This window comes from Larimichthys crocea, chromosome XV (genome assembly GCF_000972845.2).
Source record: "Larimichthys crocea isolate SSNF chromosome XV, L_crocea_2.0, whole genome shotgun sequence".
NCBI classification, from domain to species: Eukaryota; Metazoa; Chordata; class Actinopteri; family Sciaenidae; genus Larimichthys; species Larimichthys crocea.
The window spans coordinates 2,175,408-2,200,521 of NC_040025.1; the positions used below are offsets into that span (position 1 = coordinate 2,175,408).

The window sequence follows — 25,114 nt, forward strand, 5'->3', positions numbered from 1 at the left end:
GTTCCCTAAAAAAATCAGAAAAAAGTTGTTTACACACAACCTTTAATAAATGACTGTGGAACATTTCACTTTCTATGTCGATCGATAAACACTGTTCTGCATTCAACCATCAGTGATTTAAACTGGATCAAATTGGACCATGGCAGGCTATTCACAGTTTAATTCTGAATGCTGATGTATGATTACTTCATCACAGCTGCAGCCTGCTCTGGACCTGTTTACATGTATCCTGGAGAGGGCTTATTTCTCTGTTAATACCCACAGGGAGAATATTTGCAAAACTCCCACCATGTTATTATGTTGCTGTGTATTTCATGCTGCTTACTGTAATGTCACAGCAGGAAGCATATTCCTGAGAGCAGGGCCATGCCAGTGTCAAATAGCATTGCCGCCTGCATTTGCTGTGTGAGGCGAGAGCTATTTTTAATGTCATTCTTCAGCGACGATGATGATCGCTGCGAGGGAAGACATCTATCAGTTCAGTTTTATCGGGACCCGGTGTAAGGAAAGTTTATCCACCCACGACTTTCCAAGCTGACTCTGAGAAGAACACCAGAGTATCTACAGCTATGCAGAGCTTCATCACAATGCAGTGTTTACATGTGCACGCCCACATAGAGAATATGTGTTTATCAGAACATAGTGAAATGAACATGTTATCCATGTGGCATATATGATAATGTATTTAGCTCATAAGTACTCTGGAATTTTTGGGTGAAGGAGAATGTAGTTTAATTAAAGAAAACCGTTTAATTGTGTTTTGGGAGCTGTTGAGAGAATTACACAAATGAAAAATGAAACAAAAATGCAGCAATTCTTCATCACAGCAGTTGGTTGTGTGAAAGGCTGAAGGATAATAGTACAACTAATACTACAAGCTAATAGCTGGGCCAAAAAAAGATAAGTTAAAGTCATTACAAGGACAAACACCCAGAGGAAAATTAGCTGCAACTTGTAGTAGATTCGACCTGATATCATTTGTGTGTCCCTCATAATTTAGTTGATAAACTGACTACTGAGTGTACGATATCAAAATGAGTGACACTATGCAATGATCTTCTGCCATTCCGATTTGACTCCCATCATCCATCTGCCTCATCACATCCTGCCATCTTTCAACACTATTTCTGGCATCTTGTTTAATGACTTCACCCAGAAAGGGGAAGAATGAAAGAATCCCCTTTTTTCTCTATCGTTATCATCCAGTCGTGCTCCTCTTTTATGCCACTCTGCATGACTGGGAGACTGCGTACAGATTTACCTGTCGTGCGATCAAAGAACGAGTCAGGACATGAAAGATAACCACATCTGAGAAGAGATAGGAATGGACACAGGAATGCAGACCTGGTGTGATGCTTCAACTTTCCCAGGAGGCTTAGAGTTGCCATTTCAGCAGTATAGGTTGATATTCTATACATATAAAATGTTGAAATATATATGGTACATTTACATCTTTGTGCAAACAGTATTCCTACTTGAGGCAGACCACAGTGGTTTTTAGAATGTGGTAAATCTAGTACAACCATTCAGCGCAGCGACTCAGTAGTATCACTCACCTGTGGGAGCTGTTTGGAGATGCGTCTGAATACATGGTAGTACAGGTCCCAGGCCTGCGTCAGGTCTTTTACATTTCCAGAGCGCATGTACTTCCTGCACCAGTCCTGTGCCTCCATCAAGTCCCTGCCGTAAGCCTGCAGCATGAATTAAGACAAACACACTCTGTTCCTGTACAATGACTCAGTCAATTAAATGAAAGTGGTTTGGCAAAGCAGGACTATAAAAGTGAATGTTAAAAATCGATTTCAGTTTTTTTTAATAGTGCACATCTGCAAACGCAGCCAGAATGGAAACATCTGAGACTACTTCTACAGAGAGGTCACTGGTATGAATTGTGGCTGTATAGCATAATTTGTTTGTGGTTATTAAATATAGTTTTTTAAAAATGTATATCATTTATTTTACATTGGCTACAAAAATATTCACCACTTTGAAATCTACTGTATGAATTAAGCTTTTTTATTTTTTTACACTAATCAACAGAAAAGTTACTACTGAAAACTGATCTGATTAAATACGAAGCACATTCTATTTTTTTCTATTATTTTAGGAAAGTGAATCAGGAATGGTAAATGGTCTTTTAGTGCATTTGTATTTGAGTTTTCACTGAATGTCAAAACAACAGATTAAAAAACCACAGTGTCATTTGTGGTGTCGTTTTGGCAGACAAGACAACAAACTGTCATGCAACTTGTAATCTATGTTGAACATGAGCCACACAGAGGCAACAGAGTTTGTTGTGTTGCACTAAACAAAACAAAACTCTTAATTCAACTCCGGTATTAAAGGACATGCACCTGGTTAAAAGAGGTCTCCTTGAGGGTCTGAGGTCCCCTCTCCATCATGGCATGTAGAGGCTCGAGCACAGCAAACATTCCCTTGACATTGCGCTCCCCAAAGTAAAGACGTGATGCCTCCTCAAGGCCCTCGTGCCACATCTCGTGCCATAATATGGCCACTCGGATAAGCTCTTCACTGACCTAGGAGAGGAAAAACCAAAGATCAAAACTCAGAGGTATAAAATATGTTGTTGTTCTAAAGTTGATCATTCATGCATGGAATAAGCATAAATAAAATAAAAACAAAACAACAGTTACTGTATATGAAGAAGATACAACTGACAAACTTGCTCTGTTGCGACAAAATCATAAAGATAAGTGGTTAAAATCTCTGTACCATGATGGCCTGCTGAACCAGAGTGTTACAGTGTTCACACATGTTCTTCAGGATCTTGTTAGCAGCATTGTGGCGGGCCGTGGTGGTGGACTTGGAGGCCACAGTCAGCGGGTAGATCAAAGCCTGGAGGTGAACAGAGAACAATTTATCACTCATCACAGACAGTGCTGCTTTAAATTACCATAGGAAATGTGCTCTTGGTTCTGTTTTGTATCATGAGACAGTGCATTAGCCAGTGAGTCATCAGTACATTGCAAGCAGACTTACTTGAGGATGATATCGGCCAATGTCTGTCAGCAGCTGGTGGATGAGGCGACCCACCAGGGCTCGAGGAGTGTCGATTCGAGCTATGAGCTGAGGGATCACCTGTACAGGAAAAGAAAGTCATAATGGAATAAAACCTCAGCAACTGGACGTAGTATTGACACAATGAGACCAGAAACTCACAATAAAGTTTTGGGGTTATTTTTTACTACATTTTCTCACATGGGGATTAACTCTTTACACTTCTTTACCTATATTTCAAGTGTGTGTTTGTGTGCATGTATTACCTGAAGCCAGGTGTCTATTTGAATGGTCTTGATGCCCTCCACCAGGGCTTCATTCACTTCAGGCCAGTGGCCGTAGTCAAACCACAGAGTCAGAACCCTGAACAGTACAAAAAGTAAAAGACAAAGATTACATCTAATTCTTTTCTTGCATAATTATTACAATCAACCACTAGAGGTCCTCCTATCCCAGCACACCATTTCTGTTGAATATGGCTGCAGTTTGTTTGCTTGGACTACTTGTGTTACAGTCATTTAACTCACCTGAGTGTGTCCTGCAGGTTATTGCCTCTGGACAGTGAAATGGAGCGGAAGAACCCTTGAACAGCGGGAACTGTGTACAGGAGCAACGTCTTTGAGAGGTCCTGTGGAGAGACAGGACACAGCAGATTATTTCTCATGCATGACACAAAGAAAAGAAAAGCTATACTGGGGAACACACTGTACTATAAGTGTTGACTGCACAGGGGGATGGCAAGTGTGGAAAGTCGCTAGTCGCAGCACAGATTGAAATGAATTTTTCAAAGCTCTGTCTAGAGAGTGACAGGGGGAGAGTGTTACTGTTATACTATCTTTTCAGACAAAGGCATTTGTCCCAAGAAAGTTTGTTCTTTTAAAAAAAATACTGTACAAGATGCAGGGACTTTGTCACATCTCGAAAATGATGCTTTCTCAAAAAGTATATGCATATTGGGATCTGTAGTCAGCCACTACCTTTTGAGCATGAGGCTGAAATGTGAGGCATGTTCCCTGAGTAGGCTGAAACACTGCATATACAATGCAGACAGTGTAGTTATGAAGTATTTTGACTAAAGATGTCCACCTTGGTTGTGCTGGGAGTGCCGGAAGGAGAGGAGAACACTGAATGGCAGATTATGGTGGATTAAAGAGGACTTCACCCTCTGCAACTCCTCCTCACCTCATTGACCTTCTTCTGGCCCGGTGATGGCACAGGACTGTGGTCAGTGCTGTCGACCTCGCTGTCGCTGTTGCTCGCTTCGCTATTGGCGCTGGCACCGCTGGCGTGACGCAGCTTCTTCTTCTCATCACGTCCTTGGTTCTGGTGTTTGTAGTGCAGCACGGCCTCAAAATTCATCACTGCCCAGGCATGCCAGGCCTGTTGACAAATGGTACAAACTGGGTGAAACTGGATTTCTGAGACTGGAAATGACTTCCATGTTTGTTCATGATGTCATTCTTCAGTTTAGCGAAGGACAGATATCTCCCAGCGGGCTGTAATTTTTCCCATCCAAACATAAGAGTTTGATGTTTGGCTGTGTTTAGCAACCAGCTATCAAATGGTGAAAGCTGAAGGGAGGTGGTGAGGATGGATGGGGGAGAAGGGTATGAGGGTATCGTGACATCTGTATAGCCTGTGGCACATGCATTGACAAGAAAAAGCAGAGATGCTCTTAACTCTTCCATCACCTCATATGTTTGATGCATCAGCAGCAGCACTACAAGTCTAAGTCTAATAACCAAAATAAGTGAGCCGTGCACACACAAAAGCCAAGCAAACAACCATGTTATGAGATGTTTGGTTAAAAGGGCGATTAAATTGGGGTCCAAGGTTTTTCTAGTGACACATCAGTGTCAGAGTGACCTCCTGCCAAACACAGCTGGGATTTTACTGCGGCCAGGGAGAAGCCAAAAGTGAAAGGTTAGAGTTGAAAGGGAGCGACTGACCTTGTACCAATTGCGGTCGTGCTCGGTGGAATGGCTGTAATACTGCAGGACTTTGGGGATGGTGCTCTCGTTGATGCCCTGCAGACTGAGCTGCCACTCCCCCAGCTTTAAGAAACACCTACGTGAAAGAAAGGCAGAGGCAAAAAAGACATTTCATCTATGATTTTCTTATGATTATCAGAGCCTTTTGGCTTATTCTGTACTCTACACCAACTGCAAGCTGCAAACAGTGAAGTGGTATCCAACACAGCACAACACACTGACATTTTCTGGCATTCAACACAAACAGCTAAACATTTATTTATGAGACCATACAAGTTACTGAGGTCAGTGTTGTTTATAGAAGCTCTACAGTAAGTAAGTAACCACATGAAAACATTAGAAATGAGAAATATTATGAGTTTATAACCGCACTGATGTTGTCATTGCTTATAAAGAGTTGGCAGTGACATACACTGCACCCAAGGGCAGTCCATTAAAAAGGAGCGAGATAATGATATAAGACTTGGAAATCATGCGGGCATTTATCAAAAGGATCACTACTTAAGGCAGCAGTGAATACCTGCTGAAAGGTTATAGGATTACATCCGGAGATTTTCAATTATAAAAACCGCTTCTCCTTTAATTGAACCTGACAGTAAGCTCTGTGGCATCCCTGAGGCACTTTAGCTCTATCCATCACCCACACAAACACAGATGGCTATGGGCAAATAGTCAAACTAGTTGTGCTTGGCAAGGCCAAGACATATAATTCACATACAGCTACACCAAACTGAGCAACTGGCAAGCATTGTATTGTCAGCCCATCTGACAGCAGTCTGAATACTGTTTGCAGAGCTCATCCAATAAATTGTTTTTTGGGATTATGTAATGCTTTTCCATGCGAGCGTACAGTTTGGGATCAGTGTGTCTGTGCCGAGCTGTTTCCGTAAACTGTTAACAGGTTCAAGTTTTGAGGAAGGAGCAGAAGGAGGAGGCGGAGGAGGATGGGGTATTTGGGGACATTGGAACAACATGTTTATTTAGACACAAGACGCCAGGGTTATTGATTTTACATAAAATAGTGGTGCAATTACACTGAATTCTTTGGAGAGAGAGTGAAGGCATGCATGTGACTGTGTGGATGTGAGCGTCTGACTGAGCGGTCCAGGTGTGCTCCATACCACACAGCCGACCTGTATTCATGAAAGTGTGTCAGCATGTCTGGAGAGAACTCGTCCTGACTGACACTGTACAGGTGTTTTCCCTAACAAACATTCCTCAGATACCCAGAGTCACTGTCTGGAAGATGCAAAAATATATAATGAAAAAAAAAAAAAAAAAAAAAAAAAACTCCTGCATGGTGTCACACTTGTGTGCCGTCAGGTATGATTTATAAGATGGGAGGGTGCACATGACAGCGGTGTGTTTGTGCACAAGGCAAGATGAGACAACTGTACATTTTAATGTACATGTCTGCTCCCAGGTCGCCCCTCTTGCAGTGCAGTCAAATTCTCTCTGCTGTACTGGTGAGCAGCTAATATTCAAATCAAAAAGGAGAGAGCTTTAGATATCCTCCGCAAATATTTCCATGAGCCCACAAGCGCAAGCAAACAACTTCTTTAAGACTTTGAAGTAATTCCCAGCAATTTGGAGAAATACGAAACTTTCCATTTTCTAATCCCCTAAATCAGCATCTGAAAACACATGATAGTTATTTGAATGTCAAGTTTAAAAAAAAAAAAAAAAAAAAATCTGGTGTTGTGTTGACATCTGTTTGAAACAGACTCCATTCTGCGTCTTTTCCCACGGTGAGGTAAGGTGATAGTGGAAAGATGGCACGCTGTGCCAGGGCTTAGAAGAGCAGAGGAAGAGGTATCGGTGTAATCCATCAGCACGGCGAAGGAGACGCACCTGGCCTGCGATACCTGTAGGCACCGTGCCACCGTGACATTTTTATCGAAAAGCCTGACGTGAGACATTCGGAAAATCTGTCCAACTTTGAAGAAGACTGCACGATGGCAATGGACAAGTAAAAGGTGCTATGCCAGATTTGGTCATGCTCATGGAAAAGAAGCAGAACGCACTGTACATGACCCTGTGTGTTTACAACATGAGGGCAGAAAATACATGAGGTTACTTTTTCCCTTCTTCAGCATGTTGCTTTGTGTTTTCTCCATTGTGCTAGAGTGGAAGGCTGGCACAGAGTTTCTTCAGTGATTTAATAGAACCGAACCACTTATAAATGCATAATGGCACTTTAATGGCATTACTTCTGGTGAACTGGACTTCAAGCAGGAGCCTCTAGTAGCCTCACTAGTGATATGTACCGAGAAACAAAAGCCATGCAGTCTTATCTTATTGTGCATCTAGAGAGATGAGATGAGCTCAGATTATCATTTGCTTAACAGTAAAGATGTACTTTAATGTATGTAATACCTTGTGCTGTGCAAATCATCCTGATCAAATGCTAGCAACAATTGATATCCACCATAGGCTGTTTTCACAGCACGCAGTTTGACTTGTCATAGTAAGAGGAGCACATGTGTTAATAATAACATTAATAAACTTGTATTCAAGTTCCCCAGTAAGTCATGACAGTGTGTCAGTGAGCCAGCATGCAAAACACCAGGAACCCGAAACTCAGGCGGCTTAATGGAATTCAGCCATCATTCATTTTAACATTTACATCGGTGCTTTTCCTATTGTGGCATACTTAAAAAATGTTTTCTAGTGGTGAGCTGCTGCGTCTAGAAAAAAAGCAGACCTGGCCATCAGTTTGTGGAGTTCCAGCTTATGCTGTTGATCCTCGGCTGCAATGGCGTGCTGGGCTTGCTGCTGCATCCCTTGCACAAAGTGCTGCATGTGCTGGAAGGCATCGATCTGTAGAGATACAAAACAAATACCGACAGCAGGTAAGGACTGTTTCATTAAGAGGAGTCTGTTTGTCTGTGGGGCTTTGTCACTTTTTAGAAAATCACTTTTAAATTAAATACAGGCATGTGATTTGTGATAAACGGTGAACAGATGGTGCTAACACATTTGTCACACTCATTTCTGTCTTGACAGATTCAGCACGTATTCTGTAGCCTTCCTCTGAAACAGTGTTGTCGTGATGCAGTGCCCAGTAATTATCTGCCTATCTCAGCACAAGTGGCACAATTATTACTCATTTGTTGTCATCAGCCCCTACAGAGCTGACTGTCCAGTCTGATGCAGAACAACAATGGACATTCTTTACTGTTTATATCACCAATGGCTAACTGTGGAAACCTTGTGCTGTCATGGTTACACTGTTTTTGAATCTATGTAACATTTTTTTTGTTTTTGTTTGAAAAGTTCACATGTATAACCAACATTAAAATTCTATATGTGAAAATTAAATTGAAAATTAAACTGTTCAGGCTCCGATTCAAGTCTTGCCTTTACTTCTAATCCATTATACCTAAAAGAGGACCCTGTATTACATGGGTTTTACTGATTAATGTCCCAGGCATGGCAGGTTTGATGAGAGATATACTGAGCTGACGTTCTCTACAGTTCCTAAACACCAGAAACATCCAATGCGTGTGTGTGTGTGTGTGTTTTCATAGTCTGACTGGCCTGGTGAGCAGTGCAGCTGGGCCTACAACAGCAACTTTTATACTCACACTTACCTAAGTCCCCTAATGAGACCTGCACTATGGAGCCACAAACACTCTTCAACACCTGGCAATAAATGTGTGTTTATGTGTGTTTGGGGGTGTATATACTGTATGTGAATGTGTAGTAGACAAATGGCACAGGGCAGAGCGGTTCAATCCCATGCTGCTCTGGTGAAACATACAGTATAGTATAATGTTAGGTCACCACTGCTGGTAGCTGGAAGTTTTGGCCAGTGCTCTTGTGTTGGATGCTCAGCCACAGACAGCACAAAACCTTCTGAACAAATACTAACTTTTATAGTAACCTATTAAGTGGCTTACTTCATCCACCATTTCCATGGATATGGAAAATTAATAACAACATTAATCTAAATGTAACAGTTGAGTTGGGTTTACTGAGCCTCTTAAACGTTACATAAGTCTGAGCTATATTTGGAAGTCTCTACTGGATTCAAAATAATAAATGCAAATTCAACCAAATCCTGGAATATTTATGAACAGCTGGAATTCCTAAAATACTGTAACTGTGTCCGATCAGAGGAACACGCAAATCTCACTAATCGCAACACTGTCCAATATTACTCAGAACCACTGTTCGACTCCCAAATTAAATAAAAACTTTAACCGCAATCAACCAACATCATCATGAATATGTTAACAATTTAGGATTTTTGCTCGGCAGCTGTTGCTTTTAAATTAAATATAAATCAGTCTCAATAAACTCAGATCAAATCTCAGATAACAATCAGTAACATAATATCAACTTCACACTATTCATGGAGTTTATTACACTGTTTCCTTAATATTACAACAATTTACCAATTAATACGACAGCCTCTGCGCATTACACTGTTAAAAAAGGATGGTCTAAATATACGCTCCAAATTTACTGTGAGTTTCTAGACTAGACATGCTGGCAATAGCTGCAATTTCATGTTGTTTAATAATTTAAGTTTGTTTGTGATGGTATTTAGGCACTATGTATGTATGTATGTTTTCTTTTTTTCACAGTAAACAGTGTTGTGTTGTTTCAAGATCAGTCAATTTTAATAATCACAAAAAAAGCTTCAAAAGCCTATTGAGATTGATTAATCAAGCTTGATTCTCCTTATGCAGTCATCCTGTTAAAGCAGGTAGCAATTTTTTAACGTTTTTCTATAGATGTAGTTTGTTAGTTGATGTTTCAGTGCAGATAATTTAAGCTCTCCCTGTTCTGTTTTCAAGTCTGGTGACAAATATACATAACATAACAGGTTTGTTTGCTCATACCTTGCGGGCACTCTTCCACATGTACTTCATATAAGCGTAGGTGACATGTGGGTGGGCTGTGGGCAGCGGGTGATCAAGTTGTTTGGAGGGGTCGACACCCAGAAGCAGCACCAGGGTCTTATGGGCCAGAGCCTGGAGGGATAAAGAGGGCAACAGAGAGCAAATGAATCACCAAGGGGTTTAAGAGAAACTCAGATGGTCTTTAGGGAACCCGGCACTTGGCAGAACTTAATTAAACTTCCACCTTGATACAACTTTAGGAACAAGTAAAGGAAAAAAACAGGTCATGAGTAAGTACGTGAGCTTGTGTGAATAAAGACACATTTAAAAGACAAGGAGTGACAGAAAGTGAAGGTAGGGTCATTTTTCCCAAACCTCCTGTAATCACATTTCCTGCCATGTTTGACGCTAGCCAATCACATCTTGTTTTTCAGTCACATCATGGATGAGGACTCTGCGAGTGTGTGCGTTTAAATGCACGAACAGTGTGTAGAAAGAAAAATCGGCCAATTGTCTGCCATCCCATGCAATCAATTAAAACAACAGTGAGGATGGAAAATTGCCCCACTTTAATTGTGCAGATATGCAGGTTCGGGTTTCTAAACAGTGTGATTGAGGGTGCTGTGTTACTTTCATCAGTGCCAAGTTAAAACAGGTTGAATTTCATGGCTGGAGTTCATGGTTGCACTTAACTTCGTCAGGGTATGACTTCCCTTTTCCGTTTGACAAGACTGATTTAATCAAGTCTGATTTATTCCTCCTGAATGTTATGCGATTATAATTAACTCTGCACGGTCAGGGGTCAGACCAGGGAATACTGAGGGGTTTTGTACAAAATACAGTATGTCAATACACTGACCAGACGTCCACTCTTGCCACAGAGGCTGGCATACTTCAACCAAGTCCTCATGTCCTCGTGGGGGCTGATGACAAGTGATCTGACCATCAGGATCCTCTGCCAGTCCTCTACGATACGCTGACAACCCTAGAGGAAAAACACACAAAAATAATAAGCGACAGGCGGGTTAAACGCATCTCTCTTTTGTTACTCCCTTCAAAGAGAGGAACCTCATCGTTAAATTCCAAAGAACGGAACACACGTGAGAGAGGGGTACAGTCTAAACCTACTATTATTACCAGTGGTCCCTGTCTTAAACTTGTCCACGTGTGGGGTTCACATGCCACCACAAACACACAAACACAAGTCTGTCTTAATAATATTTGGATTTGTACCATTAGATGACTTCCACTATTAAACATTCTTTTCCAACCTCAGGGGAAGGCAACGCAGACAAGACAATGGAGTAATCCAACTCCCTGTGTGATCTGAACTGAAGACAAATCTACATGGGGTAGACAAAATCATATAAACATTTCATGAAAAAGGACTCTGATGAAATTAGATTATAATTACAAACACTGCTACAAGCAAGGGTTGCATTATGTTCCATGGTAACCAGCAGCAAACAAAAGAGGTCTTGAAATCAGTACTTTTGAAGCAACTAGCAGAGTTTTAAAGATAATACATGTTTGGGCCACTGTTGATCTTTTCTGTAATATTTCTTATGTTTTTTTAGATGGCCAAAGTATATTAGGACAAGCCTTTGAAGTGGGCTTTACATGATGGGATAAGGGGCTAAGTGCAGATTAGAAAACAGAAACTATGTTCAGGGATTAGAAACTGTAAGAATCATTCTGCTGAGAAGCTATAAGGAAGTGCCATATTATCCAATTCCCCCAACTGGCTGAAAGGAGCAACTGGGTATCATTGGGGGTCATCCTGGACAGGTTGTCTAAGATGTGTACCATGTAACTGCAATGTTCCTTCTTTGACCCGGACTGTGGACCATCATTGCATGTGAGAATATTACAGTCTGTCACATTTTGTCCAAAGGAGAAGTTGGACCAAAAGAGGAAAGTTAAAATGCCTCCTGCATCAGAGAACCAGAAACAGCTTGAACAGTAAGGGAGCTGAGAGTCCAAAAATCAAACAGGGTCTTCACATTGATAGAAGTGTACAAACTCACACTGATACAGCAGCAGTGGGGTGCAGTGTTTTCATATGCTCTTTACTGTACCTCTAATCCTTTGATGAGGGAGAGACTGTTGTAAAGAGAAAGAGTACAGGAGCACGGACAGTGACTTCCAGACAGATGTATGAGGTCAGGCTCCAATAAATCACGATAGAGAGAAGAAACCTGTCAGGCATTGCAGCCTCAGCTCTGGTGCTGCTATAATGGGCCCTGTCTGTTTTCAGGAAGACCCCTTTTGATCCTAAATACCTCTTCCAACCAACCTTCATCTGTTATGAACGGAAAAAGTCGAGATGATCAAGAGTACCTTCATATTACTGCACAGGGATTTCAGTGTGTGTGTAATGGTTTCCATTCAATGGTCAAGCTAATTACAAGTTACAAAAACTTTTGAAATATTGCAAGAAAATGATACTTGTGTGCATTTGTAACAGTGAGGTGATATTGATCAACATACACAGTTTAGATGGAAAGAAATACTGACTTTTTAAACATGATGAATTGCTAAAATATGGACAGTCACTCATTTTTTTAAGATTCAACAAACAGGCTGGCATACATTTAGTTCACATTTACACTAATACTCTGCGTCAGTTGCTGGAAAACATGCCATTTTGTTTAGCTGCTTTTTGATGCTTTAAAAATCCAGCCAGAGCCATTTCTAAAAAAAAAAAAAAAAAACTCCTGTATGATCATTTTTGGCCAGTCAAAGCCAGTGCTGTTTTTGTTTTGGACTATTTCCAGCATTATACCCTTTACTATGACTTTATGATACAGACAGACCTCTGGAAACAGTAAGTGTCCTGGCATTTACACTCAGTACCCCTCATACTGCAAATTTGTTCTTTGAGAAAAAAAAAGAAGAAGAAAGCACAGTGGAGCCGTGCAGGCAGGCCCCTGCAGTCTTCAGTCAAATACAATCTTACTGGGCTGTGATTAAGGCAGAGGATGACGCATGTTTTTGTTTTTTGGTGAAGTGGATTTTCCAAAATGTCAGAAACATCTCGAGCAAGAGATGAGGGACAGGAATGCCTTTAAATTGCATTATAACTTCTGCATTAGACTGAGCAGCTTGGATGGCATGGTATCAAGAGTTAGGAATGGTGCATCACAGATTAAAGGCTTATCACTTTATCTGCCTGACTTAAATTCTCCTCTCAACATGCACATACATGGCTGAGGGCTTTTACAGTTGTAGACCAACATGGAAAAGATGAACCTGAACAGTATTATCTTAGATCGGATGGCATTTGTCTTAAATTCCAAAGACTTGGCGGGCGGCAACATTTTCCCCAACCGCTTGTGAATTTGTGGTTCTTCCACATGTCCTCCTGTCTTATTTAACAGCATGTACAACACTGTAATTCACAATTAATAATGATAATAATAGTAATCATAATCAGTCTCTGGAAGGAGGAAGAGTTTGGATGGGGTTACACAAAATGAGCCACGTTTTTTTTTCTCTGAATATTTCTACAAGGGCCATTTCATGTAGGTGAGCAAGCGAAGCCCCCGTTTTATCAAGGGTAATCTCGTTTTGTGTGTAGAGGTGTTTAACTAGAAAAATTTTGAAATATATTTTGAGTGTGCCTGACTCTGGCCCCATCGCCCCCATACATTATTATTGACACTGCTCAGGACTCTTATTTTTAAAGACTTTTGCCTTGTATTGTGTGTGCGCATGCATGTGTGCTTGTCCTGTCTGTCTGTGTGTGTGTGCTTGTGTGTCTGCCCTGTGTGTCTGTCTGTCTGTGTGTGGTGTGTCTGTCTGTCTCTCTATCTATGTGTCTGTGTTTGTGTCGGCGAGAGAGAAGGATAAAATGGCCGACATTAAAAATGTAGTATTGATAGTCATTGATATCATACAGAGACTTCAATAAAGTTAGTCAAAGGCAGGCTTGAGGTTGCCAAGCAACAAGGGTCAGACTAATTAGGCACAGGTGGACGCACGCACTCTGTGTCTCTCCCCTGAGACACTCAGAAAATCTCAAAATGAAGCCCCTGGAAGGTGGCCAAAAATGCCAAAAAAGTGTGCCGCAAACCAAAAGCCGAAATGACCATCAGCATCCTCGTCTCGTGGACAATTTCCTTGCCGATTTTCAGGTGAAAATTGTAGAAGCTTTAGCCTCGGGATTTAGAGAAAGAACAGGTGCTCCCTGCTCCTTTTGGAAATTTCTCTTCTCAAATTAACATGGGAGTAGATTGGGCAGGATATGCGTGTTACTGGCGCATCTTTGTGTCTGTCCCCAAAACTATAAAAATGACAGCTTCAGCAGTGTTATCACTGCGACCACCTCGAATTTCCCTACATTTTGATATAGAGTGACATTTGGGACCCCAATCGCAGTTTAAAAATGTATTTTTCAACAAATTTTTCTCTCCCTCTCCACTTTAGCGATGATGTCACGCACTCTAGCTCTCAAACGTTCTTCCAATACACACCCATTTATTTTTTTGCTGTGGTTTTTGGCGGTTTATCGGCAAACCGTTTGGCGAAACGCTTAGAAAAGTCATAGCAGAAAAGAAAACATAGCTAAAAACATAAAGACCCAGAACATTAAAATTTCACTCATCGCAGCACAGGCTCACATTCATTCTCTAACAGAGAACAGCAACGCCAAACCACAAAAATCCAATTTGGTCACTGCACAGTGGACAGCGTATTGAAAACATTAGATTACAGATACATTTTCCTGTTTTGACAATGTGCTGTAGCTCATTGTCTCATTCTTTTCTTTTTCTAGCTAGAAATCTACAGATGTGACTGAATTTCTGTAGACAGACTATTCTGGACAGACTCTAGCTAGCTTTGCCTGCATGTGGAACATATCTTTGACTTAATTACCACTGACCTTCATCTGACGTTTGTTTAAACTCTGTAAATAACACTCAACAGAGCCCAACACGTTGCTACTTTTATAAATTTACTTCAAATTTATTTTCAAACAGGGAAATTACGAAATAAATCGACAAGACGGTGAACTTTTATTCACTGGGTATTAGTCTTTGCACAATGCCTTTGCATGTATGCATGGTGTCTGGTTTGTAATGTTTCCCATTAGTAACAGTAGCCTTTCCAACATCTGCTTTACATTTGTAGTTGCACACGTGAATCTTTGTGTGTGCGAGCATGTGTTTGTGTGTCCATTTATCATGCACTGTAGTTACCTGAAGTCTCTCCCACCATGTTTCCCTAATGATGTCTCTCCTCTCTGGCACCAGCTTGTACTGGATCACCTCCTCTAGCTCGGACAGCATCTGGCAAGACACCATGGCCTAGGAAACAAACACACACGTTTATTCTTATCTACATGTTAATTGTTAAAAGTTGCAAAATGCATTCAGCAGACCACTGGACTTCTGGTGCGGCATCTGTCAGAGAAGGTTGGTCATCTCAGTATGGTGGATTTGTTAACATCTGTCATTTCTAACAACTTTGAGAATCTAGATGTCTGCTGAAGTGTTTGCTGCTGCAGCGACAGTGTACCCATCAAAATAAACCAGGATCAAATGGCTTTCCCTGACAACGTAGCTGCTGTTTTTGACTTGAAATGGACAATTCTACTTGTAGGTATAATACATTTTGAAGAAACTGTAAATATCTATACTTTTTACTTCTAATTAAAGTAGATCAGAAACTTGATTATCACTGTAATAATTCGCCACATGCAGCAAAAATGAAATTAAAATGAAAAATGAGATGCCAGAATGAAGCCAGTCACTGAATATTTTGGCTACCTCAGAGAAACACTTACCCCGTAGGCTCGACTGTAGCTCTCTCCAGCCATGGCTGTGAGCTCAGCATCCAGCAGGTCTCTCGCTTTGTCAATACACTGCATGAAAAACAATCGGGGGGGAGGAAGCCACATAATCATAGTGTTAAATTTGAATGATCACACAAAAACAATGACCAGACATCTGCCACTGTCTGAATTTATTTATTTTTTGTTTTAATAAGTTCTTCTGAATGGCACTGATGGTGCAATTACTGGTTAGCTTCTAAAGTCACTGTAAAACCTCAACATGAGAAACACAGGTTTAATTCATCACTTGACTCCCCCAAGACACTGACTAGTCAGTAAAGCTAAATAGCAATAAGGTAAAGATAGCCTGACCCCGGAATTCTCCTTGGCCCGGGACCAGCCAGGATTGGACAAAACCCAGGAAATAAAACCACTTTGTGCAAAAGCACAAAGCCATGTTATTGCTTGCTGCTCACACCCTTTTCGCTTAAGGGCAGCCAACAGTGACATTAGTGCAACTAGGACTAGAACGCCTGCTTATATAGCGAAATGGTTTGATGCACTGCTGACTGCCAAGTGTTTTATGAGGAGAGGTAAATGAACCGTTGAGAGCAACACCATGAGAATTATGTGACCATGGTTTGTGGATGTCAAATTTACTTTTTTAAAAACACCTAAATTATTCTAAGAAAGGGAAAGCAAAGGGTGATGAAGAGGATTCATAATGGGAGCTGTTAGTCATGCATAGTTCTTGCTATGACAACGACACAAATTCCAAAACCTTTTTATGATGTGCAACCAACTTGTCAGAGCACATTTATCCCCTAAAAATGTTTTTCTTACCTTTGTGCTTTTTTTTTTGTGGCTATTTTACTGAATATTACTGACTCATTTTGTAAAATTCCAGCTCCCTCACTTTCTGTAGCAGGTTTCAATGTTACTGCAGACATTCCATCACCAGTGAGAAGCCTGAGGGGTGGAAAAACAGTAAGACCTGATCCAGAGGAGCAAAAGGAACAAACAAGGATGCAAGTATTGTGGCTGAAAGCGTGCTGATTTCTTGGGCTTCTACACCTGATGTTTTGGGAGCTGTTATTAGTGGGAAGGTAAAATGAGGGAGGTTGGCTGAGGAAGTTCTCTGAGGCCAGGACACACAGCTGTTTCAAACCGACTCCCAACAATTATTTTTTTTTCTTTTTTTTTGCAGGGAGGAAAAAAAGGAGGAATGGCATGCACCAACACTTCTTCAGGCATGCAAAACAAGAGGAGGGGTTATGGGAGGGTGGTTGGGACAAGGTGACAATGAGGCTGCTTCTTTACAGGGTCCTGTTTACTCCTGAATTACTGCACTGGGGCCTCATTGGAAATGTGCAGTCCAGACGACTCCTGATAAATGCAGTGTCTGGCTCCTGGCAGCACAAACAAACCGTGACCCAATCTTTCATTCTTTTACATAAAGGTTGCACTTATGTACTTACATAGGCTGAAGTCCAGTGATACTACTTCATCATTACAGTGTGGTATGAATGGTTAGAGCTAAATCAACCACTAGAGGAAACTCGAAACAAAGCCAAAACATGAGTGTGAAGTCGAATGGAGGCCTTTGGTTTGTAAAAAAACAATTTACAAATCACACACTGGAGGTCTGGATATGTCATGAATATAGAAGACTGCTTTTCTGGGGGGAGCACGACTGCCATGTCTACACATCATCCCTGGAACAAACCAAACAATAGGATTTATAAAGCAAAGTAACATTAAACCCTTCACAAAGACGCGTGCTGAGACTTCTGGAGCACATGCCTAGTTGTTGGGAGGAGAGCCACAGTCTGATGGAATCAAAAGAACTCAAGTGTGAGGATTATCAACCACATCCAGAAGACTAGACTGATCTCATGTTGACATTTAAGCTTTCACCCTCGCTCCATCTGCTTTTGATTGCTCTTCGTTCAATGCGAGTGGCCTCATTGTCGCAAGAGTCAAAAGTCTGCTTTCCCTATTCAGCTGACACAGAATCCTAGAGGCAACACCTGGATCTAATCTCCAAATTAGAACAGGGGTGGCTGTGGCTGTGGCTGTGGCTGTGGATGTGGCTGTGGAGAGATGAGGGGGCACAGAGAGCAGGTCTTCTGGGCATTGCGGTGATAAAGGGACTGGGAGGACGAGTCTAGGGAAACTGGAGGCGCAGGTGTTTACTGGTGTCAGTGCTGGAGATTGTGTTCGTTAGACGTGCTGGCATCCAGCTTCAACAAATCCAACTCCAGGGACCATGAGCTCATCTAATATCCCAACCTTCATCAAATGAGGAAAAAACCACCATGACCTCCACCAGACCTTGTTGACAGGCAGACAGGAGGGGTAATGGGCTCTTTCTTTGTCTGAGGCTAAATTCTGCGAAGATTTACAATTTCAAGAGTTACATAACATTTCCACGCCATGGAGGTACCACATTGTAAAGGAAAAAGAAACAAACAAACCTTGCGCGTTTTATTTCTTTTAATGAAAAGTCTGTGCTGATGGGGGAATTTGATCCTGTCTGGAATAGCCGTAAAGCCATTTTTATGTTTCTTTGCAGCGTTTGGTTTCCAATGATTTTAACTTTTCATACCTTGCTATAAAGACTAATGAAAAGTCCAGAAAGCAAGAGGCTAGGCGGATTCCGATGTGGCATGTCTTTATGAGATGTTTTCTAAAAATATAGACGTTTAATGTAAATTGGATAGAGGGGAAATCTTTGGCATTGAGTTTATTTGTGAGTGGTGATGTAACCCACCTGCTGGGCCAATGAGAAGAGGTCCTGATGCAGGGCTAGCACTGCCCTATAAAAAGCGCCATCATGTGTGTCTCTTGGGATCATACACGTGTACTCCTCCATGCTGTCCCAGTGACCTGAAGAAACAACAACCAAGTTGAGAACTGAAGCTGATTGAAGTTCTTTTGAACCACACTCCACATGAGCTTGCTATTGATATAAATGACTGAAGCTTCAATATTTTGCTTCCCAATGACAACAATAAAAGTTGGTTTGAGTCTTCAGAGAGATGGGTGGTATCGTCTTAAGGATTACGATTGAATTTGGAAAGTCAAAGCCACAGACCACAAACCTCAGAGGCTGCCTCTGCAGTGAGGTCCCTGCTTTTCTCCACCATTGCATGTTACGATATGTCAATGTTATGACTGGATACCATTCCCATCTGGTTATGCGAGGGTGACTTGGCAAGAGCTGTTACTGTTTTCACTGCTGCTCATTTTAATTGCATTGTTGTCAGACAACCTCTTCTATTGAAACTCCGCTCAACACTACTATATTGTTAATTTAATCCTGACATTAAGTATTTGAGTGCATACCTAGACCCCAGGCGGCAGCAGCAGCCATTCGAGCCATCTTGGCCTGGGTTTCCTCGCTCACCAGCGTCCACTCCTCACAGCACTGCTGGTGCAACTGGCCCCTGGAACACATTAACCACAGGCTTCAGAAGGTAGAAAAAGCAAATCCAGATTTATTCAGTCCCAGTTAATCAGAAACGGATATCAGCTATCATCAGGTTCCTTAGTAGATCAGGTAATCAGAGGCTGAGTATTGTTGTACACACTGTGGAGTGAAAAAAAGGATTCTTAACAACCTAGAATTATGCTCCGTCATTGTGCAATAACATTTAAAATTTGCATATCATTTGAAGAGCTGTGTTGGCATTTGTGCATAAACATAGATTACTCTAAACATGATGAAGTTGGACTAGAGGAGTAACAGCTCATTCCTGACTGGCTGACATAAATTTGAAAATCATAGTGACAAGTGTGCAAAACAACTGCAGCTTTTACAACTTGTCTAAACCGATGCTACTGGTCTCTCCAGAAAAAGAAAAAAAGAAAAAGAAAAGGCTCTTCCACAGTCCAATCCTTCAATAATACATGCATGTCAAGACACTGAATGTACTTTTCCTGCGCCAAACAACAATTGTAGAAATCATTCACAACAATAGCCAAGTGCTTTTGGCGATGGATGAGAAGGAGATAAGACTTGATTTCCGTTACATCTGCCATCATTTATTTGTTCTTAAAGATGAACATCTTAAATCAAGTGTACCGTTCCGACAGAGTCTGATAAAATCAAGAATCCTAGCAAACAGATGGATGTTCCTGTTGGGGTCAGGTGCATCTAACCAAGACTAATTCCTCATTAACAACAATCAGTGCTTCATTGTCTAGGAGGAGATCAAACCCACCGCATGTGTTTTACAGGCTGGATGCTGGAGCGAGCTTAGATGAGGAAGAGAAAGCAGGAGGGGCAGACAGAGAAAAAGAGAGAGCCGGGTTTGGATGGGGGTCAGTGAAGTGAAGCCGTTCTCCAGCTGCCTGGCTATCGTATAACATGAAAGCAACAAGTACAAAAAGCTCTGATACACAGAGCCCACGTGTGTCTACATCAGACAAACACAGAGTCCAGCGGAAGGATGAGCTGGAGTTTTTTGACTCAGCAGACCATCACTCACAGCTTTGGAATTTCTACCGAAAAATCAACCAGAACAGAAGCCAGAGTAATTTACAGTAACATATTAGCATCATATAACAGAACACCACTAGTTCTGAATACCCAAGAATTCATATTTCAGTATTTGGGAGCAAATTGTTGCCACAATCTGCTCTCTTTTCCAAGAAATAATACTTGCAAGATCGCAATTCTTTTTTCAGCATGTGTTAATGTGTTATGCTAAAGAGAATAATATGTATTGAGACATAAAAGCCTCAACATTTAACTCTGAAATGCAGTTATTTTGGTAACTGATTTTTAAGCCTTGTTTGAGTGACTAGTAACAGCATTTATCAGGTATGAAACAGCTCCTAAACCAAACTTCTTTTGTCAAGCTAATGATAATAAAACTAATAATTTCAAAACTTAGGATGGACATTCTAGACTGAATGTTGCTTCAAAGCTGCCCAATACTCAACTCTACTATTAACTTGACTTTTAACAAGCTCTCTCACCAGTTTTAGATGAACACAAAGAACACATCTCTGGTACAACATCCTTGTTCCTAACCGAGAACAATGTTTTCCTTCATATCTGATCTCCTTTGACTCGAGACCCGGTCAACAAGCCTAACTCATAACACAACACAAACAAACACAGCTGAATCGTTTTCTTGTAAAATTATGATTTTGTTTTGTTTTGAAATGAATCACAGTGTACAGGAAGAACAGGTTACGTAAGCAAATCAACATCTGCTCAGTGTCACCAGCTCTATGACGATCGACATCTTTGGACGACTTGTGATTTTCTTTTTCCCCCTCGCAATTCTCTTTGAAGGTGAGCAGTCATTTTGGAGTTGAGCCACAGCTGTGGTGAGCTTTAATTGGAGTGGCAGCACCTCTTACTAATGTAAGATGGCTGTTCATGCATTTCCCAGAAAACTGACTTGAGACAGCTCAGAGGAACCGCTTTCTCTCTCTTTTCACTACGTCATCAAAGGCCTAAATGTCAGGACTTGTGGGGAGTAAGCTGCCTACGCACAATGAGTACATAAAAAGTGGGAGAAGGAAGAGCGTGAATACCACTGCAAACACTGTCTTTACCCATTAGAAGCTAGAGACCTGAAGGCTGGAACACTGTCTGGAACACTGTAGCCCTACTGAACTCACAACAGACATGACTACTGGACATACCATTCTCCCAGGGCCTCTAAACAGCGCATCCTGCCCAGGATGAGCTCTGGATCCTCTTTGTTCATGTCGATCTTCTTGTCGTATGCTACCAGGGCATCCTCCCACTCATGCAGCTTCTCATACCAGGTGGCTTGGATTTCCTGGAGAAAGTCAAATAAGAAAGATTAAAGTGAAACCAAGTAACTACATGAATACACATGATTTAATCTGCATTTCATCACATAGCCAAAAACATGTTTGTTATCTTGACCATTTGACTATTTAATAAATTGTTTTTTAGTGTAAGCAGAGTTTTGGAACTATGCTCTTTGTTCATTTACAGTAAGGCAAAGTCTTGTACATCTAACTTACATTCTAATATTACATGGCTGACTGGAGATCCCCAACTTAATCAATCAATCCTGGACCCATTATATCTATTCGTTGACCTTCTGTAAAAGTGACTAGGTTCTAGGTATTGACTTCTTTTGGGAGACATCAACCAATGATTAAGTAGATAGACCTCTTCCAGATTTTACTTCACTGATGATTCCTGACTGGACACTGAATAGAGGAACCTTACAGCCTCCCACAGTGAAGCTTTCCAAATCGTCACCTCATAAACATGGTTCCTGGAAGTGCACAGTAAAACTGTTTTTAAGGAGTCTTTTCACTTTTACCATGTTTTCACAGAGAAGCATAAATGCGGCTCACAAAAGGCAGAAGGAAATACCTTTTCCATAGGGTTCCTAATGGTTGGAAAAAAACTTGACTTTGGGCTAAAAATAACCACCTCATAAAACCACGTGAATGCATTCTCAGGAAATACTACGTTTAGGTTATCTAACATATAGCCCAGTTTTTGTCATATATAAAGTATGTCATCAACACCAGCTAAGCTGTTGAATTAGTCACTCCTCTTTTTTAATCTACTTGCTGTGCGTTAGATTTTGATGTCTATGTTGTATATATTAAAGGACCAGTGTGTAGGGTTTAGTGGCATAGGTGTAGCTGATTGAAACCCAATAGCCTCACCATCTCCTCCTAGCATGAAGGAGAAACTATAGTGGCTGTGAAATGAACAAAAAATACAAAAGGCCATGGTCATGTTTAATGGAATGAAGTAATATCAAATTCCTACCAATTTAAGCAGAACAAATAGTGGTTAATACTGGTTTAGTCTGTTAAAATATCAAAAAAGACTATTTGCTAAAGCAAACAAAAATCACACTTATTGTATTGGAGTTTTGGTAACATGGAAGGTGACTGATCAGAACAAAAAAATACACATTTTCTTGTGTGTAATTAATGCGGAAAATCTGTGTGATGTGTCCAGTGCATGTCCATTGTTTGACAGTGATTTCATATCTGGACCAGGCCCATCTACAGAGAACATGAAACACTGAGCAGTTTTATGGAATATTATAGTAGTCCTGTTCATGAACTCCAGAGACAAATATATACCTCCATAATTATAGAAAGAACATATAAAAGATTTTGATTTCGTTGTAGCTAACCTAAATGATACAGGCAAATTGGGCATTAGCTCAATATAAATACCAACGCTGACATTCAGGAGTGACATATTCTGTGGCTTTCAACTTGGCCCATCAGAAGTCACACAGAGAGTTACAGTAATTAAAGCTATTTAGGGATCTGACAAACCACTCACCTCACAAAATAATTGCGGTTTGTATATTTTGGTATGAACTATTACATCTTTTAACCGCTGGGGAAAAAGTAGCCTGAGCCTTTCTTAAATACAAAGCAGAGACATATAAAAAGGTGTGCAAATATGTAAGAAAATCCAAACATCCTGTCAATTGGACGAAAAAGTCCATACTTCTGCTTCTTGCCCTTGACTGCAGATCAGCTTAGCAGATGTTTTTTCCACATGCTGCACATTACGAACAGGGTGTTCTGGGAGTACGTGTCTCAAATGACCCTCATCCCCATGTTAAACTGTGTCTATGAGGAAAAGGACACCCCAGGAAGAAGTGTATGCAAACAGGAGACCACATACAATACAGTCCACTAAGAACAACTAGAAATATTAGTGACAAAATTACATATAAACCAGTGAGTCCTGTTTTGAGCTCCAGTTTGAAGACTTTATCAGATTCAGACAGGGCAACGTGATCTATACTTAGATAGACGTATGAGACAAGATTTTACAACTGCAGAAAGTTATCACTGGACCAATCATTTTCTCCTGTGTCCCATAGACACAGTTATTAGCACTATGTTTCACATACATACCACAAGGTATTCTACCCACAATGTGTGCTTGCAATTATTTGACCAGATGATACCAGAGATGGAGGGCTGAGTTGCAGCAATGATTGAGTCAGTTAAAACATTTTAAATGAAAAACTGTTTGGTATGACTGAAAGGAAAGAGGAGGCCAGGTTTTTTGTCCCAGTGTTGGTTTGAATGCAACCTAGGATACGTTTTCCTTTTTTGGTTGAAGGCAAGAAAATGACACGTGGAAGAAAAAGAAACAAAAAACAAACACTCACCAGTTCACCAAAATGCTTCATGGCATACTCCAGCACCCCAGATGCTGCTTCTGGCTGCTGCAGTTTATTGTTGATGCTGCAAGATATGACAAAAATAAAGACAAACATTTACTTTGAGACCCTTTGGAACCCAAAACTTGGAATAAGTACAATTGGAGAAATCTTTGGTTCAACACAATATGTGTAGATGTAGGCACTATTGTTATTAGAAGACCCGTTAATAGCCAGAAAAGCCATTTCTGAGGTCCAGCTGTCCAAGTATACATAAAATATATGTTTGAAACAGCCAACAACAGCTATATAGTTACATAACAGCAGATTTGCACATCTGCATTGTGAGTGATTATACACAGGTGGCCAATTGAGTAGGTGTTGATAATCTGTCAAATGTCTAACCTCTTCTGGAAGAAACTTTTGCCACCTTCAATGTGTTGATAAAGCTAAAGTTAACATTAAGAAAAATACTCCCCCACCCCTTTTTTTCTCCAACTTGTGAAACCTTGCAGAGAACTCTACGTTGCTGTTAATTCCACTGGGGAGGATGTACAACAGGCCCTCAACAGCCACCACCAGGAGGTTTACGCATTTGTTTCTCTATGCAAGCACCAACCAACTAGCCATTGGTTTCCCACTGATAGAGATTATTTTAATACAGAATAAAGTCAGTGGAACCACTATCCATCATTGGGTTTGTCCGGTGGTGAGGAAGAATTGTATTCCCATGCCATCCGTGTGCCTTCAAGAAAAGTCATTTATAATTTATAAACAGTGAAGCAGTCTTACGATTGCCACCTATGTCAAGCAAGAAACATGCCTCAGTGCATTTTGGCAATGTAAAATAAATGTTTCTTTTTTCTCAGCAAGGTGTTTATTTTGGAAAGCAAATGCGCCTATTGACATTCGTCACGCATCTTTGACAAATGATGCGTTATCTGTCAAGACACTACAATTCCTGTTTGTACACCATCCAGTCACCCACACCACCACATCTGGAAACACTCATATGAATCGCAAGTCTATTATATTTCCTCAACTGCAAAACCTGTGTGCAGCCACGGCCAATACATCTGTAAAATGTAGCGTTTGAAGAGTGCTGGTATGCGGTGGAGTTCCTGAGGACAGCAGGCAAAAGTTGATGAAGGACACTTGAGCATATATGTCAGAACGCTGGTTTGACAAAGGGTAAAAGGCCAAAAAATGTGATGAAATGGCACAGCAAGTGGCCATGCCAAAGTTCACGAAGCTGCTGGTGCAGACGTGTATGATGACAAGTTAAATAACAAATAACTCAACAGGAGTTATCTTGTACATTGTTGG

General features: G+C 40.9%; 1 protein-coding gene across 2 annotated transcripts in view; it reads right to left on the reverse strand.

The window, feature by feature from the left end:
* The window catches only part of mtor (mechanistic target of rapamycin kinase), an 82,055-nt gene that overhangs the window by 9,974 nt on the left and 46,967 nt on the right, over positions 1 to 25,114 (reverse strand). For both annotated transcript variants that reach the window (XM_027288345.1, XM_027288344.1), the window contains 17 exons: positions 23,798 to 23,873; positions 21,300 to 21,439; positions 18,984 to 19,084; positions 18,409 to 18,524; positions 15,648 to 15,725; positions 15,061 to 15,168; positions 10,719 to 10,844; positions 9,860 to 9,991; positions 7,714 to 7,829; positions 4,968 to 5,085; positions 4,201 to 4,398; positions 3,546 to 3,646; positions 3,285 to 3,381; positions 3,001 to 3,099; positions 2,734 to 2,856; positions 2,355 to 2,537; positions 1,557 to 1,691 (listed from right to left, as the gene is read on the reverse strand). In XM_027288345.1, the coding sequence (XP_027144146.1) occupies positions 1,557 to 1,691; positions 2,355 to 2,537; positions 2,734 to 2,856; positions 3,001 to 3,099; positions 3,285 to 3,381; positions 3,546 to 3,646; positions 4,201 to 4,398; positions 4,968 to 5,085; positions 7,714 to 7,829; positions 9,860 to 9,991; positions 10,719 to 10,844; positions 15,061 to 15,168; positions 15,648 to 15,725; positions 18,409 to 18,524; positions 18,984 to 19,084; positions 21,300 to 21,439; positions 23,798 to 23,873 (2,047 nt within the window). The remainder of the gene's footprint in view (positions 1 to 1,556; positions 1,692 to 2,354; positions 2,538 to 2,733; positions 2,857 to 3,000; positions 3,100 to 3,284; positions 3,382 to 3,545; positions 3,647 to 4,200; positions 4,399 to 4,967; positions 5,086 to 7,713; positions 7,830 to 9,859; positions 9,992 to 10,718; positions 10,845 to 15,060; positions 15,169 to 15,647; positions 15,726 to 18,408; positions 18,525 to 18,983; positions 19,085 to 21,299; positions 21,440 to 23,797; positions 23,874 to 25,114) is intronic.